Raw genomic sequence first — 21,032 nt, forward strand, 5'->3', positions numbered from 1 at the left:
CTGCCCCCAGGGACACAATGAACCCCCACACATATCCTGGGGACACACTATGATGCCCCTCACCCCCACCTCCCCGAGGCGCACTGAATCCCCTCACCCCCGCCCCTCCCCCCCGAGGCGCACTGAATCCCCTCCCCCCCGAGGCGCACTAAATCCCCTCACCCCCGCCCCTCCCGGGACGCACTGAATCCCCCCTCCCCCCCAGGACGCACTGAATTCCCTCACCCCCGGGGACGAGCTTCTTTTCCGTTTCTTCTCTGAACCTTGACCCTGCTTGAAATTCCGGCATACCCGGATGTTCACGTTACCCCCGGCAACCGATCAAACATGGAGAGGGAAAAGGGTCAGTAAGAGAGAGAGAGGGCAGAGACTCTGAGAGAGACTGAGACTCGCTCTCACTCAGTCTCAGACTCTCTCAGTCTCTCTCTGAGACTCAGGGAGTGTGACTGAGGGAGTGAGACTGAGGGAGTGAAGCTGAGAGAGGGAGAGAGAGACTGAGGGAGGGAGACTGAGGGAGTGAGACTAAGGGAGTGAGATTGAGGGAGTGAGAGACGGTGACTGAGACTGAGGGACTGAGACTGAGGGACTGAGAGAGAGTGAGAGAGACTGAGAGAGAGAGAGAGACTGAGACTGAATGAGACTGAGACTGAGACTGAGACTCTCACTCAGTCTCAGACTCTCTCAGTCTCTGTCTCACTCTCTGAGACTGAGGGAGTGAGACTGAGGGAGTGAGAAACTGTGAGAGTGAGAGACTGTGAGAGTGAGAGTGAGAGAGAGAGAGACAGAGAGAGAGAGAGACAGAGAGAGAGACAGAGACAGAGAGAGAGAGTGAGACAGAGAGAGAGTGAGACAGAGAGAAGGAGAGAGTGAGACTGTGTGAGAGGGAGAGAGTGAGACTGTGTGAGAGTGAGACTGTGTGAGAGTGAGACTGAGACTGTGTGAGAGTGAGAGATAGAGAGTGAGACTGTATGAGAGTGAGAGAGAGTGACTGTGTGTGAGAGTGAGAGAGAGTGACTGTGTGTGTGTGAGAGAGAGAGAGTGACTGTGTGTGTGAGAGAGAGAGAGTGACTGTGTGTGTGTGTGAGAGAGAGAGAGTGACTGTGTGTGTGTGAGAGAGAGAGAGAGAGTGACTGTGTGTGTGAGAGAGAGAGAGTGACTGTGTGTGTGTGTGAGAGAGAGAGTGACTGTGTGTGAGAGAACGAGTGACTGTGTGAGAGAGCGAGTGACTGTGTGAGAGAGCGAGTGACTGTGTGTGAGAGCGAGTGACTGTGTGTGAGAGAGCGAGTGACTGTGTGTGAGAGAGAGAGAGAGTGTGACTGTGTGTGAGAGAGAGAGAGTCTGTGTGTGTGAGAGAGAGGCTGTGTGTGAGAGAGAGAGTCTGTGTGAGAGAGAGTCTGTGTGAGAGAGAGTGACTGTGTGTGAGAGAGTGTGACTGTGTGTGAGAGTGACTGTGTGTGTGTGAGAGAGAGTGACTGTGTGTGTGTGAGAGAGAGTTACTGTGTGTGTGTGAGAGAGAGTGACTGTGTGTGTGTGAGAGAGAGACTGTGTGTGTGAGAGAGAGAGACTGTGTGTGTGTGAGAGAGAGAGACTGTGTGTGTGTGAGAGAGAGAGACTGTGTGTGTGTGTGAGAGAGAGAGTGACGGTGTGAGAGAGAGAGTGTGATTGTGAGAGAGCGAGAGAGAGAGTGATTGTGTGAGAGAGAGAGAGTGACAGTGTGTGAGAGAGCGAGAGTGTGACGGTGTGTGAGAGTGTGACGGCGTGAGAGAGTGTGTGACGGTGTCAGCGAGACAGAGAGAGAGAGAGAGACGGTGTGAGAGAGTGACTGTGTGTGAGAGAGTGACTGTGTGTGAGAGAGTGACTGTGGGAGAGAGTGACTGTGGGCGAGAGTGACAGTGTGTGAGAGAGAGAGACTGTGTGTGTGAGAGAGAGAGACACTGTGTGTGTGTGAGAGAGAGAGACACTGTGTGTGTGTGAGAGAGAGACACTGTGTGTGAGGGAGTCTGTGAGACAGAGTGTCTGTGTGAGAGAGAGAGTGACTGTGTGAGAGAGAGAGACTGTGAGAGTGAGAGAGAGAGAGACTGTGTGTGAGAGAGAGACTGTGAGAGTGTGAGAGAGAGAGACACTGTGTGTGAGAGAGTCTGTGAGACAGAGTGTCTGTGTGAGAGAGAGAGTGACTATGAGAGAGAGAGAGACTGTGAGAGTGAGAGAGAGAGAGACTGTGTGTGAGAGAGAGAGACTGTGAGAGACAGACTGTGAGAGAAAGAGAGAGAGTGACTGTGAGAGAAAGAGAGAGGGGACTGTGCGTGAGAGGGGACTGTGCGTGAGAGGGGACTGTGCATGAGAGGGAGACTGCGCGTGACAGGGAGAGTGCGCGTGAGAGGGAGACTGTGAGAGGGAGACTGTGAGAGGGAGACTGTGAGAGGGAGACTGTGAGAGGGAGAGAGAGTGACTGTGTGTGAGAGAGAGTCTGTGTGAGAGAGAGAGAGAGTGACTGTGTGTGAGAGTGAGAGAGAGTGACTGTGTGAGAGAGAGAGAGAGAGAGAGAGAGTGACTCTGTGTGAGAGAGAGAGAGAGAGACAGTGTGTGTGTGTGTGAGAGAGAGAGACTGTGTGTGTGAGAGAGAGAGACTGTGTGTGTGAGAGAGAGAGGGAGACTGTGTGTGAGACAGAGAGAGACTGTGTGTGAGAGAGAGAGAGTGACTATGTGTGAGAGAGAGTGACTGTGTGTGAGAGAGAGTGACTGAGAGTGAGAGTGACTGTGAGAGAGAGAGTGACTGTGTGTGTGAGAGAGAGAGTGACTATGTGTGTGAGAGAGAGAGTGGCTGTGTGTGTGAGAGAGAGAGTGACTGTGTGAGAGTGAGAGAGACTGTGTGTGTGAGAGTGAGAGTGACTGTGAGAGAGAGAGAGACTGTGAGAGTGAGAGAGAGAGAGACTGTGTGTGAGAGAGAGAGACTGTGAGAGACAGACTGTGAGAGAAAGAGAGAGAGTGACTGTGAGAGAAAGAGAGAGGGGACTGTGCGTGAGAGGGGACTGTGCGTGAGAGGGAGACTGCGCGTGACAGGGAGACTGCGCGTGACAGGGAGACTGCGCGTGAGAGGGAGACTGCGCGTGAGAGGGAGACTGCGCGTGAGAGGGAGACTGCGCGTGAGAGGGAGACTGCGCATGAGAGGGAGACTGCGCATGAGAGGGAGACTGTGAGAGGGAGAGAGAGTGACTGTGTGTGTGAGAGAGAGAGAGTGTGACTGTGTGTGAGAGAGAGTCTGTGTGAGAGAGAGAGAGAGAGTGACTGTGTGTGAGAGTGAGAGAGAGTGACTGTGTGTGAGAGAGAGAGTGACTCTGTGTGAGAGAGAGAGAGAGACAGTGTGTGTGTGAGAGAGAGAGAGACTGTGTGTGTGAGAGAGAGAGACTGTGTGTGTGAGAGTGAGAGTGACTGTGAGAGAGAGAGAGACTGTGAGAGTGAGAGAGAGAGACTGTGTGTGAGAGAGAGAGACTGTGAGAGACAGACTGTGAGAGAAAGAGAGAGAGTGACTGTGAGAGAAAGAGAGAGGGGACTGTGCGTGAGAGGGGACTGTGCGTGAGAGGGGACTGTGCGTGAGAGGGGACTGTGCGTGAGAGGGAGACTGCGCGTGAGAGGGAGACTGCGCGTGAGAGGGAGACTGCGCGTGAGAGGGAGACTGCGCGTGAGAGGGAGACTGCGCGTGAGAGGGAGACTGCGCGTGAGAGGGAGACTGTGAGAGGGAGACTGTGAGAGGGAGACTGTGAGAGGGAGAGAGAGTGACTGTGTGTGTGAGAGAGAGAGAGTGTGACTGTGTGTGAGAGAGAGTCTGTGTGAGAGAGAGAGAGAGTGACTGTGTGTGAGAGTGAGAGAGAGTGACTGTGTGTGAGAGAGAGAGTGACTGTGTGTGTGAGAGAGAGAGTGACTGTGTGTGAGAGAGAGAGTGACTCTGTGTGAGAGAGAGACAGAGAGACAGTGTGTGTGTGAGAGAGAGAGAGACTGTGTGTGTGAGAGAGAGAGACTGTGTGTGTGAGAGTGAGAGTGACTGTGAGAGAGAGAGAGACTGTGAGAGTGAGAGAGAGAGACTGTGTGTGAGAGAGAGAGACTGTGAGAGACAGACTGTGAGAGAAAGAGAGAGAGTGACTGTGAGAGAAAGAGAGAGGGGACTGTGCGTGAGAGGGGACTGTGCGTGAGAGGGGACTGTGCATGAGAGGGAGACAGCGCGTGAGAGGGAGACTGCGCGTGAGAGGGAGACTGCGCATGAGAGGGAGACTGTGAGAGGGAGACTGTGAGAGGGAGAGAGAGTGACTGTGTGTGTGAGAGAGAGAGAGTGTGACTGTGTGTGAGAGAGAGTCTGTGTGAGAGAGAGAGAGAGTGACTGTGTGTGAGAGTGAGAGAGAGTGACTGTGTGTGAGAGAGAGAGAGAGTGACTCTGTGTGAGAGAGAGAGAGAGAGACAGTGTGTGTGTGAGAGAGAGAGAGACTGTGTGTGAGAGAGAGAGACTGTGTGTGTGAGAGAGAGAGACTGTGTGTGTGAGAGAGAGAGAGAGACTGTGTGTGAGACAGAGAGAGACTGTGTGTGTGAGAGAGAGAGAGTGACTGTGTGTGAGAGAGAGTGACTGTGTGTGAGAGAGAGTGACTGTGAGAGAGAGAGTGACTGTGAGAGAGAGAGTGACTGTGTGTTGGAGAGAGAGAGTGACTGTGTGTTGGAGAGAGAGAGTGACTGTGTGTGTGAGAGAGAGAGTGACTGTGTGTGTGAGAGAGAGAGTGACTGTGTGTGTGAGAGAGAGAGAGACTGTGTGTGTGAGAGAGAGTGACTGTGTGTGTGAGAGTGAGAGTGACTGTGAGAGAGAGAGAGACTGTGAGAGTGAGAGAGAGAGACTGTGTGTGAGAGAGAGAGACTGTGAGAGACAGACTGTGAGAGAAAGAGAGAGAGTGACTGTGAGAGAAAGAGAGAGGGGACTGTGCGTGAGAGGGGACTGTGCGTGAGAGGGGACTGTGCGTGAGAGGGGACTGTGCATGAGAGGGAGACAGCGCGTGAGAGGGAGACTGCGCGTGAGAGGGAGACTGCGCATGAGAGGGAGACTGTGAGAGGGAGACTGTGAGAGGGAGAGAGAGTGACTGTGTGTGTGAGAGAGAGAGTGTGACTGTGTGTGAGAGAGAGTCTGTGTGAGAGAGAGAGAGAGTGACTGTGTGTGAGAGTGAGAGAGAGTGACTGTGTGTGAGAGAGAGAGAGAGTGACTCTGTGTGAGAGAGAGAGAGAGAGACAGTGTGTGTGTGAGAGAGAGAGAGACTGTGTGTGTGTGAGAGAGAGACTGTGTGTGTGAGAGAGAGAGACTGTGTGTGTGAGAGAGAGAGAGAGACTGTGTGTGAGACAGAGAGAGACTGTGTGTGTGAGAGAGAGAGAGTGACTGTGTGTGAGAGAGAGTGACTGTGTGTGAGAGAGAGTGACTGTGAGAGAGAGAGTGACTGTGAGAGAGAGAGTGACTGTGTGTTGGAGAGAGAGAGTGACTGTGTGTGTGAGAGAGAGAGTGACTGTGTGTGTGAGAGAGAGAGTGACTGTGTGTGTGAGAGAGAGAGTGACTGTGTGTGTGAGAGAGAGAGTGACTGTGTGTGTGAGAGAGAGAGTGACTGTGTGTGAGAGAGTGACTGTGTGTGAGAGAGTGACTGTGGGAGAGAGTGACTGTGGGCGAGAGTGACAGTGTGTGAGAGAGAGAGACTGTGTGTGTGAGAGAGAGAGACACTGTGTGTGTGTGAGAGAGAGAGACACTGTGTGTGTGTGAGAGAGAGACACTGTGTGTGAGAGAATCTGTGAGACAGAGTGTCTGTGTGAGAGAGAGTGTGACTGTGTGAGAGAGAGAGACTGTGAGAGTGAGAGAGAGAGAGACTGTGTGTGAGAGAGAGACTGTGAGAGTGTGAGAGAGAGACACTGTGTGTGAGAGAGTGTGAGACAGAGTGTCTGTGTGAGAGAGAGAGTGACTGTGAGAGAGAGAGAGACTGTGAGAGTGAGAGAGAGAGAGACTGTGTGTGAGAGAGAGACAGTGAGAGTGTGAGAGAGAGACACTGTGTGTGAGAGAGTCTGTGAGACAGAGTGTCTGTGTGAGAGAGAGAGTGACTGTGAGAGAGAGAGAGGCTGTGAGAGTGAGAGAGAGAGAGACTGTGTGTGAGAGAGAGAGACTGTGAGAGACAGACTGTGACAGAAAGAGAGAGAGTGACTGTGAGAGAAAGAGAGAGGGGACTGTGCGTGAGAGGGGACTGTGCGTGAGAGGGGACTGTGCGTGAGAGGGGACTGTGCGTGAGAGGGGACTGTGCATGAGAGGGAGACTGCGCGTGACAGGGAGACTGCGCGTGAGAGGGAGACTGTGAGAGGGAGACTGTGAGAGGGAGAGAGAGTGACTGTGTGTGTGAGAGAGAGAGAGTGACTGTGTGAGAGAGAGTGTGACTGTGTGTGAGAGAGAGTCTGTGTGAGAGAGAGAGAGAGTGACTGTGTGTGAGAGTGAGAGAGAGTGACTGTGTGTGTGTGAGAGAGAGAGAGAGAGAGTGGCTCTGTGTGAGAGAGAGAGAGAGAGAGACAGTGTGTGTGTGTGAGAGAGAGAGACTGTGTGTGTGAGAGAGAGAGACTGTGTGTGTGAGAGAGAGAGAGAGACTGTGTGTGAGACAGAGAGAGACTGTGTGTGTGAGACAGAGAGAGACTGTGTGAGAGAGAGAGAGTGACTATGTGTGAGAGAGAGTGACTGTGTGTGAGAGAGAGTGACTGAGAGTGAGAGTGACTGTGAGAGAGAGAGTGACTGTGTGCTGGAGAGAGAGAGTGACTGTGTGTTGGAGAGAAAGAGTGACTGTGTGTGTGAGAGAGAGAGTGACTGTGTGTGTGAGAGAGAGAGTGACTGTGTGTGAGAGTGAGAGAGACTGTGTGTGTGAGAGTGAGAGTGACTGTGTGTGAGAGAGAGAGACTGTGAGAGACAGACTGTGAGAGAAAGAGAGAGAGTGACTGTGAGAGAAAGAGAGAGGGGACTGTGCGTGAGAGGGGACTGTGCGTGAGAGGGGACTGTGCGTGAGAGGGGACTGTGCATGAGAGGGAGACTGCGCGTGATAGGGAGACTGCGCGTGAGAGGGAGACTGCGCGTGAGAGGGAGACTGCGCATGAGAGGGAGACTGTGAGAGGGAGACTGTGAGAGGGAGAGAGTGTGACTGTGTGTGTGAGAGAGAGAGAGTGTGACTGTGTGTGAGAGAGAGAGAGTGACTATGTGTGAGAGAGAGTGACTGTGTGTGAGAGAGAGTGACTGAGAGTGAGAGTGACTGTGAGAGAGAGAGTGACTGTGTGTGTGAGAGAGAGAGTGACTGTGTGTGTGAGAGAGAGAGTGGCTGTGTGTGTGAGAGAGAGAGAGTGGCTGTGTGTGTGAGAGAGAGAGTGACTGTGTGAGAGTGAGAGAGACTGTGTGTGTGAGAGTGAGAGTGACTGTGAGAGAGAGAGAGACTGTGAGAGTGAGAGAGAGAGAGACTGTGTGTGAGAGAGAGAGACTGTGAGAGACAGACTGTGAGAGAAAGAGAGAGAGTGACTGTGAGAGAAAGAGAGAGGGGACTGTGCGTGAGAGGGGACTGTGCGTGAGAGGGAGACTGCGCGTGACAGGGAGACTGCGCGTGACAGGGAGACTGCGCGTGAGAGGGAGACTGCGCGTGAGAGGGAGACTGCGCGTGAGAGGGAGACTGCGCGTGAGAGGGAGACTGCGCATGAGAGGGAGACTGTGAGAGGGAGACTGTGAGAGGGAGAGAGAGTGACTGTGTGTGTGAGAGAGAGAGAGAGTGTGACTGTGTGTGAGAGAGAGTCTGTGTGAGAGAGAGAGAGAGAGTGACTGTGTGTGAGAGTGAGAGAGAGTGACTGTGTGTGAGAGAGAGAGTGACTCTGTGTGAGAGAGAGAGAGAGTGACTGTGTGTGAGAGAGAGAGTGACTCTGTGTGAGAGAGAGACAGAGAGACAGTGTGTGTGTGAGAGAGAGAGAGACTGTGTGTGTGAGAGAGAGAGAGTGTGACTGTGTGTGAGAGAGAGTCTGTGTGAGAGAGAGAGAGAGAGTGACTGTGTGTGAGAGTGAGAGAGAGTGACTGTGTGTGAGAGAGAGAGTGACTCTGTGTGAGAGAGAGAGAGAGAGACAGTGTGTGTGTGAGAGAGAGAGAGACTGTGTGTGAGAGAGAGAGAGACTGTGAGAGTGAGAGAGAGAGACTGTGTGTGAGAGAGAGAGACTGTGAGAGACAGACTGTGAGAGAAAGAGAGAGAGTGACTGTGAGAGAAAGAGAGAGGGGACTGTGCGTGAGAGGGGACTGTGCGTGAGAGGGGACTGTGCGTGAGAGGGGACTGTGCGTGAGAGGGAGACTGCGCGTGAGAGGGAGACTGCGCGTGAGAGGGAGACTGCGCGTGAGAGGGAGACTGCGCGTGAGAGGGAGACTGCGCATGAGAGGGAGTCTGTGAGAGGGAGACTGTGAGAGGGAGAGAGAGTGACTGTGTGTGTGAGAGAGAGAGAGTGTGACTGTGTGTGAGAGAGAGTCTGTGTGAGAGAGAGAGAGAGTGACTGTGTGTGAGAGTGAGAGAGAGTGACTGTGTGTGAGAGAGAGAGTGACTCTGTGTGAGAGAGAGAGAGAGTGACTGTGTGTGAGAGAGAGAGTGACTCTGTGTGAGAGAGAGACAGAGAGACAGTGTGTGTGTGAGAGAGAGAGAGACTGTGTGTGTGAGAGAGAGAGAGAGACTGTGTGTGAGACAGAGAGAGACTGTGTGTGTGAGAGAGAGAGAGTGACTGTGTGTGAGAGAGAGTGACTGTGTGTGAGAGAGAGTGACTGTGAGAGAGAGAGTGACTGTGAGAGAGAGAGTGACTGTGTGTTGGAGAGAGAGAGTGACTGTGTGTGTGAGAGAGAGAGTGACTGTGTGTGTGAGAGAGAGAGTGACTGTGTGTGTGAGAGAGAGAGTGACTGTGTGTGTGAGAGAGAGAGTGACTGTGTGTGAGAGTGAGAGAGACTGTGTGTGTGAGAGTGAGAGAGACTGTGAGAGAGAGAGAGAGACTGTGTGAGAGAGAGAGACTGTGTGTGAGAGAGAGAGAGACTGTGAGAGAGAGAGAGAGACTGTGAGAGTGAGAGAGAGAGACTGTGTGTGAGAGAGAGAGACTGTGAGAGACAGACTGTGAGAGAAAGAGAGAGAGTGACTGTGAGAGAAAGAGAGAGGGGACTGTGCGTGAGAGGGGACTGTGCGTGAGAGGGGACTGTGCGTGAGAGGGGACTGTGCGTGAGAGGGGACTGTGCGTGAGAGGGAGACTGCGCGTGAGAGGGAGACTGCGCGTGAGAGGGAGACTGCGCGTGAGAGGGAGACTGCGCGTGAGAGGGAGACTGCGCGTGAGAGGGAGACTGCGCGTGAGAGGGAGACTGCGCGTGAGAGGGAGACTGCGCGTGAGAGGGAGACTGTGAGAGGGAGACTGTGAGAGGGAGACTGTGAGAGGGAGAGAGAGTGACTGTGTGTGTGAGAGAGAGAGAGTGTGACTGTGTGTGAGAGAGAGTCTGTGTGAGAGAGAGAGAGAGTGACTGTGTGTGAGAGTGAGAGAGAGTGACTGTGTGTGAGAGAGAGAGTGACTCTGTGTGAGAGAGAGAGTGACTGTGTGTGAGAGAGAGAGTGACTCTGTGTGAGAGAGAGACAGAGAGACAGTGTGTGTGTGAGAGAGAGAGAGACTGTGTGTGTGAGAGAGAGAGACTGTGTGTGTGAGAGTGAGAGTGACTGTGAGAGAGAGAGAGACTGTGAGAGTGAGAGAGAGAGACTGTGTGTGAGAGAGAGAGACTGTGAGAGACAGACTGTGAGAGAAAGAGAGAGAGTGACTGTGAGAGAAAGAGAGAGGGGACTGTGCGTGAGAGGGGACTGTGCGTGAGAGGGGACTGTGCATGAGAGGGAGACAGCGCGTGAGAGGGAGACTGCGCGTGAGAGGGAGACTGCGCATGAGAGGGAGACTGTGAGAGGGAGACTGTGAGAGGGAGAGAGAGTGACTGTGTGTGTGAGAGAGAGAGAGTGTGACTGTGTGTGAGAGAGAGTCTGTGTGAGAGAGAGAGAGAGTGACTGTGTGTGAGAGTGAGAGAGAGTGACTGTGTGTGAGAGAGAGAGAGAGTGACTCTGTGTGAGAGAGAGAGAGAGAGACAGTGTGTGTGTGAGAGAGAGAGAGACTGTGTGTGAGAGAGAGAGACTGTGTGTGTGAGAGAGAGAGACTGTGTGTGTGAGAGAGAGAGAGAGACTGTGTGTGAGACAGAGAGAGACTGTGTGTGTGAGAGAGAGAGAGTGACTGTGTGTGAGAGAGAGTGACTGTGTGTGAGAGAGAGTGACTGTGAGAGAGAGAGTGACTGTGAGAGAGAGAGTGACTGTGTGTTGGAGAGAGAGAGTGACTGTGTGTTGGAGAGAGAGAGTGACTGTGTGTGTGAGAGAGAGAGTGACTGTGTGTGTGAGAGAGAGAGTGACTGTGTGTGTGAGAGAGAGAGAGACTGTGTGTGTGAGAGAGAGTGACTGTGTGTGTGAGAGTGAGAGTGACTGTGAGAGAGAGAGAGACTGTGAGAGTGAGAGAGAGAGACTGTGTGTGAGAGAGAGAGACTGTGAGAGACAGACTGTGAGAGAAAGAGAGAGAGTGACTGTGAGAGAAAGAGAGAGGGGACTGTGCGTGAGAGGGGACTGTGCGTGAGAGGGGACTGTGCGTGAGAGGGGACTGTGCATGAGAGGGAGACAGCGCGTGAGAGGGAGACTGCGCGTGAGAGGGAGACTGCGCATGAGAGGGAGACTGTGAGAGGGAGACTGTGAGAGGGAGAGAGAGTGACTGTGTGTGTGAGAGAGAGAGTGTGACTGTGTGTGAGAGAGAGTCTGTGTGAGAGAGAGAGAGAGTGACTGTGTGTGAGAGTGAGAGAGAGTGACTGTGTGTGAGAGAGAGAGAGAGTGACTCTGTGTGAGAGAGAGAGAGAGAGACAGTGTGTGTGTGAGAGAGAGAGAGACTGTGTGTGTGTGAGAGAGAGACTGTGTGTGTGAGAGAGAGAGACTGTGTGTGTGAGAGAGAGAGAGAGAGACTGTGTGTGAGACAGAGAGAGACTGTGTGTGTGAGAGAGAGAGAGTGACTGTGTGTGAGAGAGAGTGACTGTGTGTGAGAGAGAGTGACTGTGAGAGAGAGAGTGACTGTGAGAGAGAGAGTGACTGTGTGTTGGAGAGAGAGAGTGACTGTGTGTGTGAGAGAGAGAGTGACTGTGTGTGTGAGAGAGAGAGTGACTGTGTGTGTGAGAGAGAGAGTGACTGTGTGTGTGAGAGAGAGAGTGACTGTGTGTGTGAGAGAGAGAGTGACTGTGTGTGAGAGAGTGACTGTGTGTGAGAGAGTGACTGTGGGAGAGAGTGACTGTGGGCGAGAGTGACAGTGTGTGAGAGAGAGAGACTGTGTGTGTGAGAGAGAGAGACACTGTGTGTGTGTGAGAGAGAGAGACACTGTGTGTGTGTGAGAGAGAGACACTGTGTGTGAGAGAATCTGTGAGACAGAGTGTCTGTGTGAGAGAGAGAGTGACTGTGTGAGAGAGAGAGACTGTGAGAGTGAGAGAGAGAGAGACTGTGTGTGAGAGAGAGACTGTGAGAGTGTGAGAGAGAGACACTGTGTGTGAGAGAGTGTGAGACAGAGTGTCTGTGTGAGAGAGAGAGTGACTGTGAGAGAGAGAGAGACTGTGAGAGTGAGAGAGAGAGAGACTGTGTGTGAGAGAGAGACAGTGAGAGTGTGAGAGAGAGACACTGTGTGTGAGAGAGTCTGTGAGACAGAGTGTCTGTGTGAGAGAGAGAGTGACTGTGAGAGAGAGAGAGGCTGTGAGAGTGAGAGAGAGAGAGACTGTGTGTGAGAGAGAGAGACTGTGAGAGACAGACTGTGACAGAAAGAGAGAGAGTGACTGTGAGAGAAAGAGAGAGGGGACTGTGCGTGAGAGGGGACTGTGCGTGAGAGGGGACTGTGCGTGAGAGGGGACTGTGCATGAGAGGGAGACTGCGCGTGACAGGGAGACTGCGCGTGAGAGGGAGACTGTGAGAGGGAGACTGTGAGAGGGAGAGAGAGTGACTGTGTGTGTGAGAGAGAGAGAGTGACTGTGTGAGAGAGAGTGTGACTGTGTGTGAGAGAGAGTCTGTGTGAGAGAGAGAGAGAGTGACTGTGTGTGAGAGTGAGAGAGAGTGACTGTGTGTGTGTGAGAGAGAGAGAGAGAGAGTGGCTCTGTGTGAGAGAGAGAGAGAGAGAGAGACAGTGTGTGTGTGTGAGAGAGAGAGACTGTGTGTGTGAGAGAGAGAGACTGTGTGTGTGAGAGAGAGAGAGAGACTGTGTGTGAGACAGAGAGAGACTGTGTGTGTGAGACAGAGAGAGACTGTGTGTGAGAGAGAGAGAGTGACTATGTGTGAGAGAGAGTGACTGTGTGTGAGAGAGAGTGACTGAGAGTGAGAGTGACTGTGAGAGAGAGAGTGACTGTGTGCTGGAGAGAGAGAGTGACTGTGTGTTGGAGAGAAAGAGTGACTGTGTGTGTGAGAGAGAGAGTGACTGTGTGTGTGAGAGAGAGAGTGACTGTGTGTGAGAGTGAGAGAGACTGTGTGTGTGAGAGTGAGAGTGACTGTGTGTGAGAGAGAGAGACTGTGAGAGACAGACTGTGAGAGAAAGAGAGAGAGTGACTGTGAGAGAAAGAGAGAGGGGACTGTGCGTGAGAGGGGACTGTGCGTGAGAGGGGACTGTGCGTGAGAGGGGACTGTGCATGAGAGGGAGACTGCGCGTGATAGGGAGACTGCGCGTGAGAGGGAGACTGCGCGTGAGAGGGAGACTGCGCATGAGAGGGAGACTGTGAGAGGGAGACTGTGAGAGGGAGAGAGTGTGACTGTGTGTGTGAGAGAGAGAGAGTGTGACTGTGTGTGAGAGAGAGAGAGTGACTATGTGTGAGAGAGAGTGACTGTGTGTGAGAGAGAGTGACTGAGAGTGAGAGTGACTGTGAGAGAGAGAGTGACTGTGTGTGTGAGAGAGAGAGTGACTGTGTGTGTGAGAGAGAGAGTGGCTGTGTGTGTGAGAGAGAGAGAGTGGCTGTGTGTGTGAGAGAGAGAGTGACTGTGTGAGAGTGAGAGAGACTGTGTGTGTGAGAGTGAGAGTGACTGTGAGAGAGAGAGAGACTGTGAGAGTGAGAGAGAGAGAGACTGTGTGTGAGAGAGAGAGACTGTGAGAGACAGACTGTGAGAGAAAGAGAGAGAGTGACTGTGAGAGAAAGAGAGAGGGGACTGTGCGTGAGAGGGGACTGTGCGTGAGAGGGAGACTGCGCGTGACAGGGAGACTGCGCGTGACAGGGAGACTGCGCGTGAGAGGGAGACTGCGCGTGAGAGGGAGACTGCGCGTGAGAGGGAGACTGCGCGTGAGAGGGAGACTGCGCATGAGAGGGAGACTGTGAGAGGGAGACTGTGAGAGGGAGAGAGAGTGACTGTGTGTGTGAGAGAGAGAGAGTGTGACTGTGTGTGAGAGAGAGTCTGTGTGAGAGAGAGAGAGAGAGTGACTGTGTGTGAGAGTGAGAGAGAGTGACTGTGTGTGAGAGAGAGAGTGACTCTGTGTGAGAGAGAGAGAGAGTGACTGTGTGTGAGAGAGAGAGTGACTCTGTGTGAGAGAGAGACAGAGAGACAGTGTGTGTGTGAGAGAGAGAGAGACTGTGTGTGTGAGAGAGAGAGAGTGTGACTGTGTGTGAGAGAGAGTCTGTGTGAGAGAGAGAGAGAGAGTGACTGTGTGTGAGAGTGAGAGAGAGTGACTGTGTGTGAGAGAGAGAGTGACTCTGTGTGAGAGAGAGAGAGAGAGACAGTGTGTGTGTGAGAGAGAGAGAGACTGTGTGTGAGAGAGAGAGAGACTGTGAGAGTGAGAGAGAGAGACTGTGTGTGAGAGAGAGAGACTGTGAGAGACAGACTGTGAGAGAAAGAGAGAGAGTGACTGTGAGAGAAAGAGAGAGGGGACTGTGCGTGAGAGGGGACTGTGCGTGAGAGGGGACTGTGCGTGAGAGGGGACTGTGCGTGAGAGGGAGACTGCGCGTGAGAGGGAGACTGCGCGTGAGAGGGAGACTGCGCGTGAGAGGGAGACTGCGCATGAGAGGGAGTCTGTGAGAGGGAGACTGTGAGAGGGAGAGAGAGTGACTGTGTGTGTGAGAGAGAGAGAGTGTGACTGTGTGTGAGAGAGAGTCTGTGTGAGAGAGAGAGAGAGTGACTGTGTGTGAGAGTGAGAGAGAGTGACTGTGTGTGAGAGAGAGAGTGACTCTGTGTGAGAGAGAGAGAGAGTGACTGTGTGTGAGAGAGAGAGTGACTCTGTGTGAGAGAGAGACAGAGAGACAGTGTGTGTGTGAGAGAGAGAGAGACTGTGTGTGTGAGAGAGAGAGAGAGACTGTGTGTGAGACAGAGAGAGACTGTGTGTGTGAGAGAGAGAGAGTGACTGTGTGTGAGAGAGAGTGACTGTGTGTGAGAGAGAGTGACTGTGAGAGAGAGAGTGACTGTGTGTTGGAGAGAGAGAGTGACTGTGTGTGTGAGAGAGAGAGTGACTGTGTGTGTGAGAGAGAGAGTGACTGTGTGTGTGAGAGAGAGAGTGACTGTGTGTGTGAGAGAGAGAGTGACTGTGTGTGAGAGTGAGAGAGACTGTGTGTGTGAGAGTGAGAGAGACTGTGAGAGAGAGAGAGAGACTGTGTGAGAGAGAGAGACTGTGTGTGAGAGAGAGAGAGACTGTGAGAGAGAGAGAGAGACTGTGAGAGAGAGAGAGAGACTGTGTGAGAGAGAGAGTGACTGTGTGAGAGAGATTATGTGTGAGAGAGAGAGACTGTGGGTGTGAGAGAGAGAGACTGTGGGTGTGAGAGAGAGAGAGACTGTGTGTATGAGAGAGAGAGACTGTGTGTGTATGAGAGAGAGAGACTGTGTGTGTGTGAGAGAGAGACTGTGTGTGAGAGAGAGTCTGTGTGTGAGATAGACTGTGTGTGTGTGAGAGAGAGAGACTGTGTGTGTGTGAGAGAGAGACTGTGTGTGTGTGTGAGAGAGAGAGTGACTGTGTGAGAGAGAGAGAGTGACTGTGTGAGAGAGAGAGAGTGACTGTGTGAGAGAGAGAGAGTGACTGTGGGAGAGAGAGTGTGACTGTGTGAGAGAACGAAGAGAGAGAGTGTGATTGTGTGAGAGAGAGTGACAGTGTGTGAGAGAGCGAGAGTGTGACGGTGTGTGAGAGTGTGACGGCGTGAGAGAGTGTGTGACGGTGTCAGAGAGACAGAGAGAGAGAGAGACGGTGTGAGAGAGTGACTGTGTGTGAGAGAGTGACTGTGGGAGAGAGTGACTGTGGGCGAGAGTGACAGTGTGTGAGAGAGAGAGACTGTGTGTGTGAGAGAGAGAGACACTGTGTGTGTGTGTGTGTGTGTGTGTGTGCGAGAGAGAGAGACACTGTGTGTGTGTGAGAGAGAGACACTGTGTGAGAGAGTCTGTGAGACAGAGTGTCTGTGTGAGAGAGAGAGTGACTGTGTGAGAGAGAGAGACTGTGAGAGTGAGAGAGAGACTGTGTGTGAGAGAGAGACTGTGAGAGTGTGAGAGAGAGACACTGTCTGTGAGAGAGTCTGTGAGACAGAGTGTCTGTGTGAGAGAGAGAGTGACTGTGAGAGAGAGTGACTGTGTGAGAGAGAGAGAGACTGTGAGAGTGAGAGAGAGAGAGACTGTGTGTGAGAGAGAGAGACTGTGAGAGACAGACTGTGAGAGAAAGAGAGAGAGTGACTGTGAGAGAAAGAGAGAGGGGACTGTGCGTGAGAGGGGACTGTGCGTGAGAGGGGACTGTGCGTGAGAGGGGACTGTGCGTGAGAGGGAGACTGTGCGTGAGAGGGAGACTGCGCGTGAGAGGGAGACTGCGCGTGAGAGGGAGACTGCGCGTGACAGGGAGACTGCGCGTGACAGGGAGACTGCGCGTGAGAGGGAGACTGTGAGAGGGAGAGAGAGTGACTGTGTGTGTGAGAGAGAGAGAGTGACTGTGTGAGAGAGAGTGTGACTGTGTGTGAGAGAGAGTCTGTGTGAGAGAGAGAGAGAGTGACTGTGTGTGAGAGTGAGAGAGAGTGACTGTGTGTGAGAGAGAGAGAGAGAGAGTGACTCTGTGTGTGTGTGAGAGAGAGAGAGACAGTGTGTGTGTGTGAGAGAGAGAGACTGTGTGTGTGAGAGAGAGAGACTGTGTGTGTGTGAGAGAGAGAGAGAGACTGTGTGTGTGAGAGAGAGAGAGAGACTGTGTGTGAGACAGAGAGAGACTGTGTGTGAGAGAGAGAGAGTGACTATGTGTGAGAGAGAGTGACTGTGTGTGAGAGAGAGTGACTGAGAGTGAGAGTGACTGTGAGAGAGAGAGTGACTGTGTGTTGGAGAGAGAGAGTGACTGTGTGTGTGAGAGAGAGAGTGACTGTGTGTGTGAGAGAGAGAGTGACTGTGTGTGAGAGTGAGAGAGACTGTGTGTGTGAGAGTGAGAGTGACTGTGAGAGAGAGAGAGACTGTGAGAGTGAGAGAGAGAGAGACTGTGTGTGAGAGAGAGAGACTGTGAGAGACAGACTATGAGAGAAAGAGAGAGAGTGACTGTGAGAGAAAGAGAGAGGGGATTGTGCGTGAGAGGGGACTGTGCGTGAGAGGGGACTGTGCGTGAGAGGGGACTGTGCGTGAGAGGGGACTGTGCGTGAGAGGGAGACTGCGCGTGAGAGGGAGACTGCGCATGAGAGGGAGACTGCGCGTGAGAGGGAGACTGCGCGTGAGAGGGAGACTGCGCGTGAGAGGGAGACTGCGCGTGAGAGGGAGACTGCGCGTGAGAGGGAGACTGCGCATGAGAGGGAGACTGTGAGAGGGAGACTGTGAGAGGGAGAGAGAGTGACTGTGTGTGTGTGAGAGAGAGAGAGTGACTGTGTGTGTGAGAGAGAGAGAGTGTGACTGTGTGTGAGAGAGAGTCTGTGTGAGAGAGAGAGAGAGTGACTGTGTGTGAGAGTGAGAGAGAGTGACTGTGTGTGAGAGAGAGAGAGAGTGACTCTGTGTGAGAGAGAGAGAGAGACAATGTGTGTGTGAGAGAGAGAGAGACTGTGTGTGAGACAGAGAGAGACTGTGTGTGTGAGAGAGAGAGAGTGACTGTGTGTGAGAGAGAGTGTCTGTGTGTGAGAGAGAGTGACTGTGAGAGAGAGAGTGACTGTGAGAGAGAGAGTGACTGTGTGTTGGAGAGAGAGAGTGACTGTGTGTGTGAGAGAGAGAGTGACTGTGTGAGAGAGATTATGTGTGAGAGAGAGAGACTGTGGGTGTGAGAGAGAGAGACTGTGGGTGTGTGAGAGAGAGACTGTGTGTGTGAGAGAGAGAGACTGTGTGTGTGTGAGAGAGAGACTGTGTGTGAGAGAGAGTCTGTGTGTGAGAGAGAGAGACTGTGTGTGTTTGTGAGAGAGAGAGACTGTGTGTGTGTGAGAGAGAGTGACTGTGTGAGAGAGAGAGAGTGACTGTGTGAGAGAGAGAGTGACTGTGTGAGAGAGAGAGTGACTGTGGGAGAGAGAGTGTGACTGTGTGAGAGAACGAAGAGAGAGAGTGTGATTGTGTGAGAGAGAGTGACAGTGTGTGAGAGAGCGAGAGTGTGACGGTGTGTGAGAGTGCGACGGCGTGAGAGAGTGTGTGACGGTGTCAGAGAGACAGAGAGAGAGAGAGAGACGGTGTGAGAGAGTGACTGTGTGTGAGAGAGTGACTGTGTGTGAGAGAGTGACTGTGGGAGAGAGTGACTGTGGGCGAGAGTGACAGTGTGTGAGAGAGAGAGACTGTGTGTGTGAGAGAGAGACACACTGTGTGTGTGTGAGAGAGAGACACTGTGTGTGAGAGAGTCTGTGAGACAGAGTGTCTGTGTGAGAGAGAGAGTGACTGTGTGAGAGAGAGAGACTGTGAGAGTGAGAGAGAGAGAGACTGTGTGTGAGAAAGAGACTATGAGAGTGTGAGAGAGAGACACTGTGTGTGAGAGAGTCTGTGAGACAGAGTGTCTGTGTGAGAGAGAGAGTGACTGTGAGAGAGAGAGAGACTGTGAGAGTGAGAGAGAGAGAGACTGTGTGTGAGAGAGAGAGACTGTGAGAGACAGACTGTGACAGAAAGAGAGAGAGTGACTGTGAGAGAAAGAGAGAGGGGACTGTGCGTGAGAGGGGACTGTGCGTGAGAGGGGACTGTGCATGAGAGGGAGACTGCGCGTGACAGGGAGACTGCGCGTGAGAGGGAGACTGTGAGAGGGAGACTGTGAGAGGGAGAGAGAGTGACTGTGTGTGTGAGAGAGAGAGAGTGACTGTGTGAGAGAGAGTGTGACTGTGTGTGAGAGAGAGTCTGTGTGAGAGAGAGAGAGAGTGACTGTGTGTGAGAGTGAGAGAGAGTGACTGTGTGTGTGAGAGAGAGAGAGAGAGAGAGTGGCTCTGTGTGAGAGAGAGAGAGAGAGAGACAGTGTGTGTGTGAGAGAGAGAGAGACTGTGTGTGTGAGAGAGAGAGACTGTGTGTGTGAGAGAGAGAGAGAGACTGTGTGTGAGACAGAGAGAGACTGTGTGTGTGAGACAGAGAGAGACTGTGTGTGAGAGAGAGAGAGTGACTATGTGTGAGAGAGAGTGACTGTGTGTGAGAGAGAGTGACTGAGAGTGAGAGTGACTGTGAGAGAGAGAGTGACTGTGTGCTGGAGAGAGAGAGTGACTGTGTGTTGGAGAGAAAGAGTGACTGTGTGTGTGAGAGAGAGAGTGACTGTGTGTGTGAGAGAGAGAGTGACTGTGTGTGAGAGTGAGAGAGACTGTGTGTGTGAGAGTGAGAGTGACTGTGTGTGAGAGAGAGAGACTGTGAGAGACAGACTGTGAGAGAAAGAGAGAGAGTGACTGTGAGAGAAAGAGAGAGGGGACTGTGCGTGAGAGGGGACTGTGCGTGAGAGGGGACTGTGCATGAGAGGGAGACTGCGCGTGATAGGGAGACTGCGCGTGAGAGGGAGACTGCGCGTGAGAGGGAGACTGCGCATGAGAGGGAAACTGTGAGAGGGAGACTGTGAGAGGGAGAGAGAGTGACTGTGTGTGTGAGAGAGAGAGAGTGTGACTGTGTGTGAGAGAGAGTCTGTGTGAGAGAGAGAGAGAGTGACTGTGTGAGAGTGAGAGAGAGTGACTGTGTGTGAGAGAGAGAGAGTGACTCTGTGTGAGAGAGAGAGAGACAGTGTGTGTGTGAGAGAGAGAGAGACTGTGTGTGAGAGAGAGAGAGTCTGTGTGTGTGAGAGAGAGAGAGAGACTGTGTGTGAGACAGAGAGAGACTGTGTGTGTGAGAGAGAGAGAGTGACTGTGTGTGAGAGAGAGTGACTGTGTGTGAGAGAGAGTGACTGTGTGAGAGAGAGTGACTGTGTGAGAGAGAGTGACTGTGAGAGAGAGAGTGACTGTGTGTGTGAGAGAGAGAGTGACTGTGTGTGTGAGAGAGAGAGTGACTGTGTGAGTGAGAGAGAGAGTGACTGTGTGTGTGAGAGAGAGAGTGACTGTGTGTGAGAGTGAGAGAGACTGTGTGTGTGAGAGTGAGAGAGACTGTGTGAGAGAGAGAGACTGTGTGAGAGAGAGAGACTGTGTGTGAGAGAGAGAGAGACTGTGAGAGAGAGAGAGAGACTGTGTGAGAGAGAGAGTGACTGTGAGAGAGATTATGTGTGAGAGAGAGAGACTGTGGGTGTGAGAGAGAGAGACTGTGGGTGTGAGAGAGAGAGACTGTGGGTGTGAGAGAGAGAGACTGTGTGTGTGAGAGAGAGAGACTGTGTGTGTGTGTGAGAGAGACTGTGTGTGAGAGAGACTGTGTGTGTGTGAGAGAGAGAGACTGTGTGTGTGTGAGAGAGAGAGACTGTGTGTGTGTGAGAGAGAGAGACTGTGTGTGTGTGTGAGAGAGAGAGACTGTGTGTGTGTGAGAGAGAGAGTGACTATGTGAGAGAGAGAGAGTGACTGTGTGAGAGAGAGAGAGTGACTGTGGGAGAGACAGTGTGACTGTGTGAGAGAACGAAGAGAGAGAGTGTGATTGTGTGAGAGAGAGTGACAGTGTGTGAGAGAGCGAGAGTGTGACTGTGTGTGAGAGTGTGACGGCGTGAGAGAGTGTGTGACGGTGTCAGAGAGACAGAGAGAGAGGGATGGTGTGAGAGAGTGACTGTGTGTGAGAGAGTGACTGTGTGTGAGAGAGTGACTGTGTGTGAGAGAGTGACTGTGTGTGAGAGAGTGACTGTGGGAGAGAGTGACTGTGGGAGAGAGTGACAGTGTGTGAGAGAGAGAGACTGTGTGTGTGAGAGAGAGAGACACTGTGTGTGTGTGTGTGTGTGTGTGTGTGTGTGTGTGTGTGAGAGAGAGATACACTGTGTGTGTGTGAGAGAGAGACACTGTGTGTGAGAGAGTCTGTGAGACAGAGTGTCTGTGTGAGAGAGAGAGTGACTGTGTGAGAGAGAGAGACTGTGAGAGTGAGAGAGACTGTGTGTGAGAGAGAGACTGTGAGAGTGTGAGAGAGAGACACTGTGTGTGAGAGAGTCTGTGAGACAGAGTGTCTGTGTGAGAGAGAGAGTGACTGTGAGAGAGAGAGAGACTGTGAGAGTGAGAGAGAGAGAGACTGTGTGTGAGAGAGAGAGACTGTGAGAGACAGACTGTGAGAGAAAGAGAGAGAGTGACTGTGAGAGAAAGAGAGAGGGGACTGTGCGTGAGAGGGGACTGTGCGTGAGAGGGGACTGTGCGTGAGAGGGGACTGTGCATGAGAGGGAGACTGCGCGTGACAGGGAGACTGCGCGTGAGAGGGAGACTGTGAGAGGGAGACTGTGAGAGGGAGACTGTGAGAGGGAGAGAGAGTGACTGTGTGTGTGAGAGAGAGAGAGTGACTGTGTGTGAGAGTGAGAGAGAGTGACTGTGTGTGAGAGAGCGAGAGAGAGTGACTCTGTGTGAGAGAGAGAGAGAGAGACAGTGTGTGTGTGAGAGAGAGAGAGACTGTGTGTGAGACAGAGAGAGACTGTGTGTGTGAGAGAGAGAGAGTGACTGTGTGTGAGAGAGAGTG

General features: G+C 52.6%; 1 protein-coding gene across 1 annotated transcript in view; it reads left to right on the forward strand.

Moving 5' to 3' along the window:
* The first annotated feature begins 234 nt into the window (after positions 1-234).
* The window catches only part of LOC121290732 (cilia- and flagella-associated protein 44), a 375,801-nt gene continuing 355,003 nt past the window's right edge, over positions 235-21,032 (forward strand). Inside the window, exon 1 of the mRNA XM_041211577.1 lies at positions 235-343. Within this exon, the coding sequence (XP_041067511.1) occupies positions 328-343 (16 nt within the window). The 5' untranslated portion in view covers positions 235-327. The remainder of the gene's footprint in view (positions 344-21,032) is intronic.

This window comes from Carcharodon carcharias, chromosome 18 (genome assembly GCF_017639515.1).
Source record: "Carcharodon carcharias isolate sCarCar2 chromosome 18, sCarCar2.pri, whole genome shotgun sequence".
NCBI lineage: Eukaryota > Metazoa > Chordata > Chondrichthyes > Lamniformes > Lamnidae > Carcharodon > Carcharodon carcharias.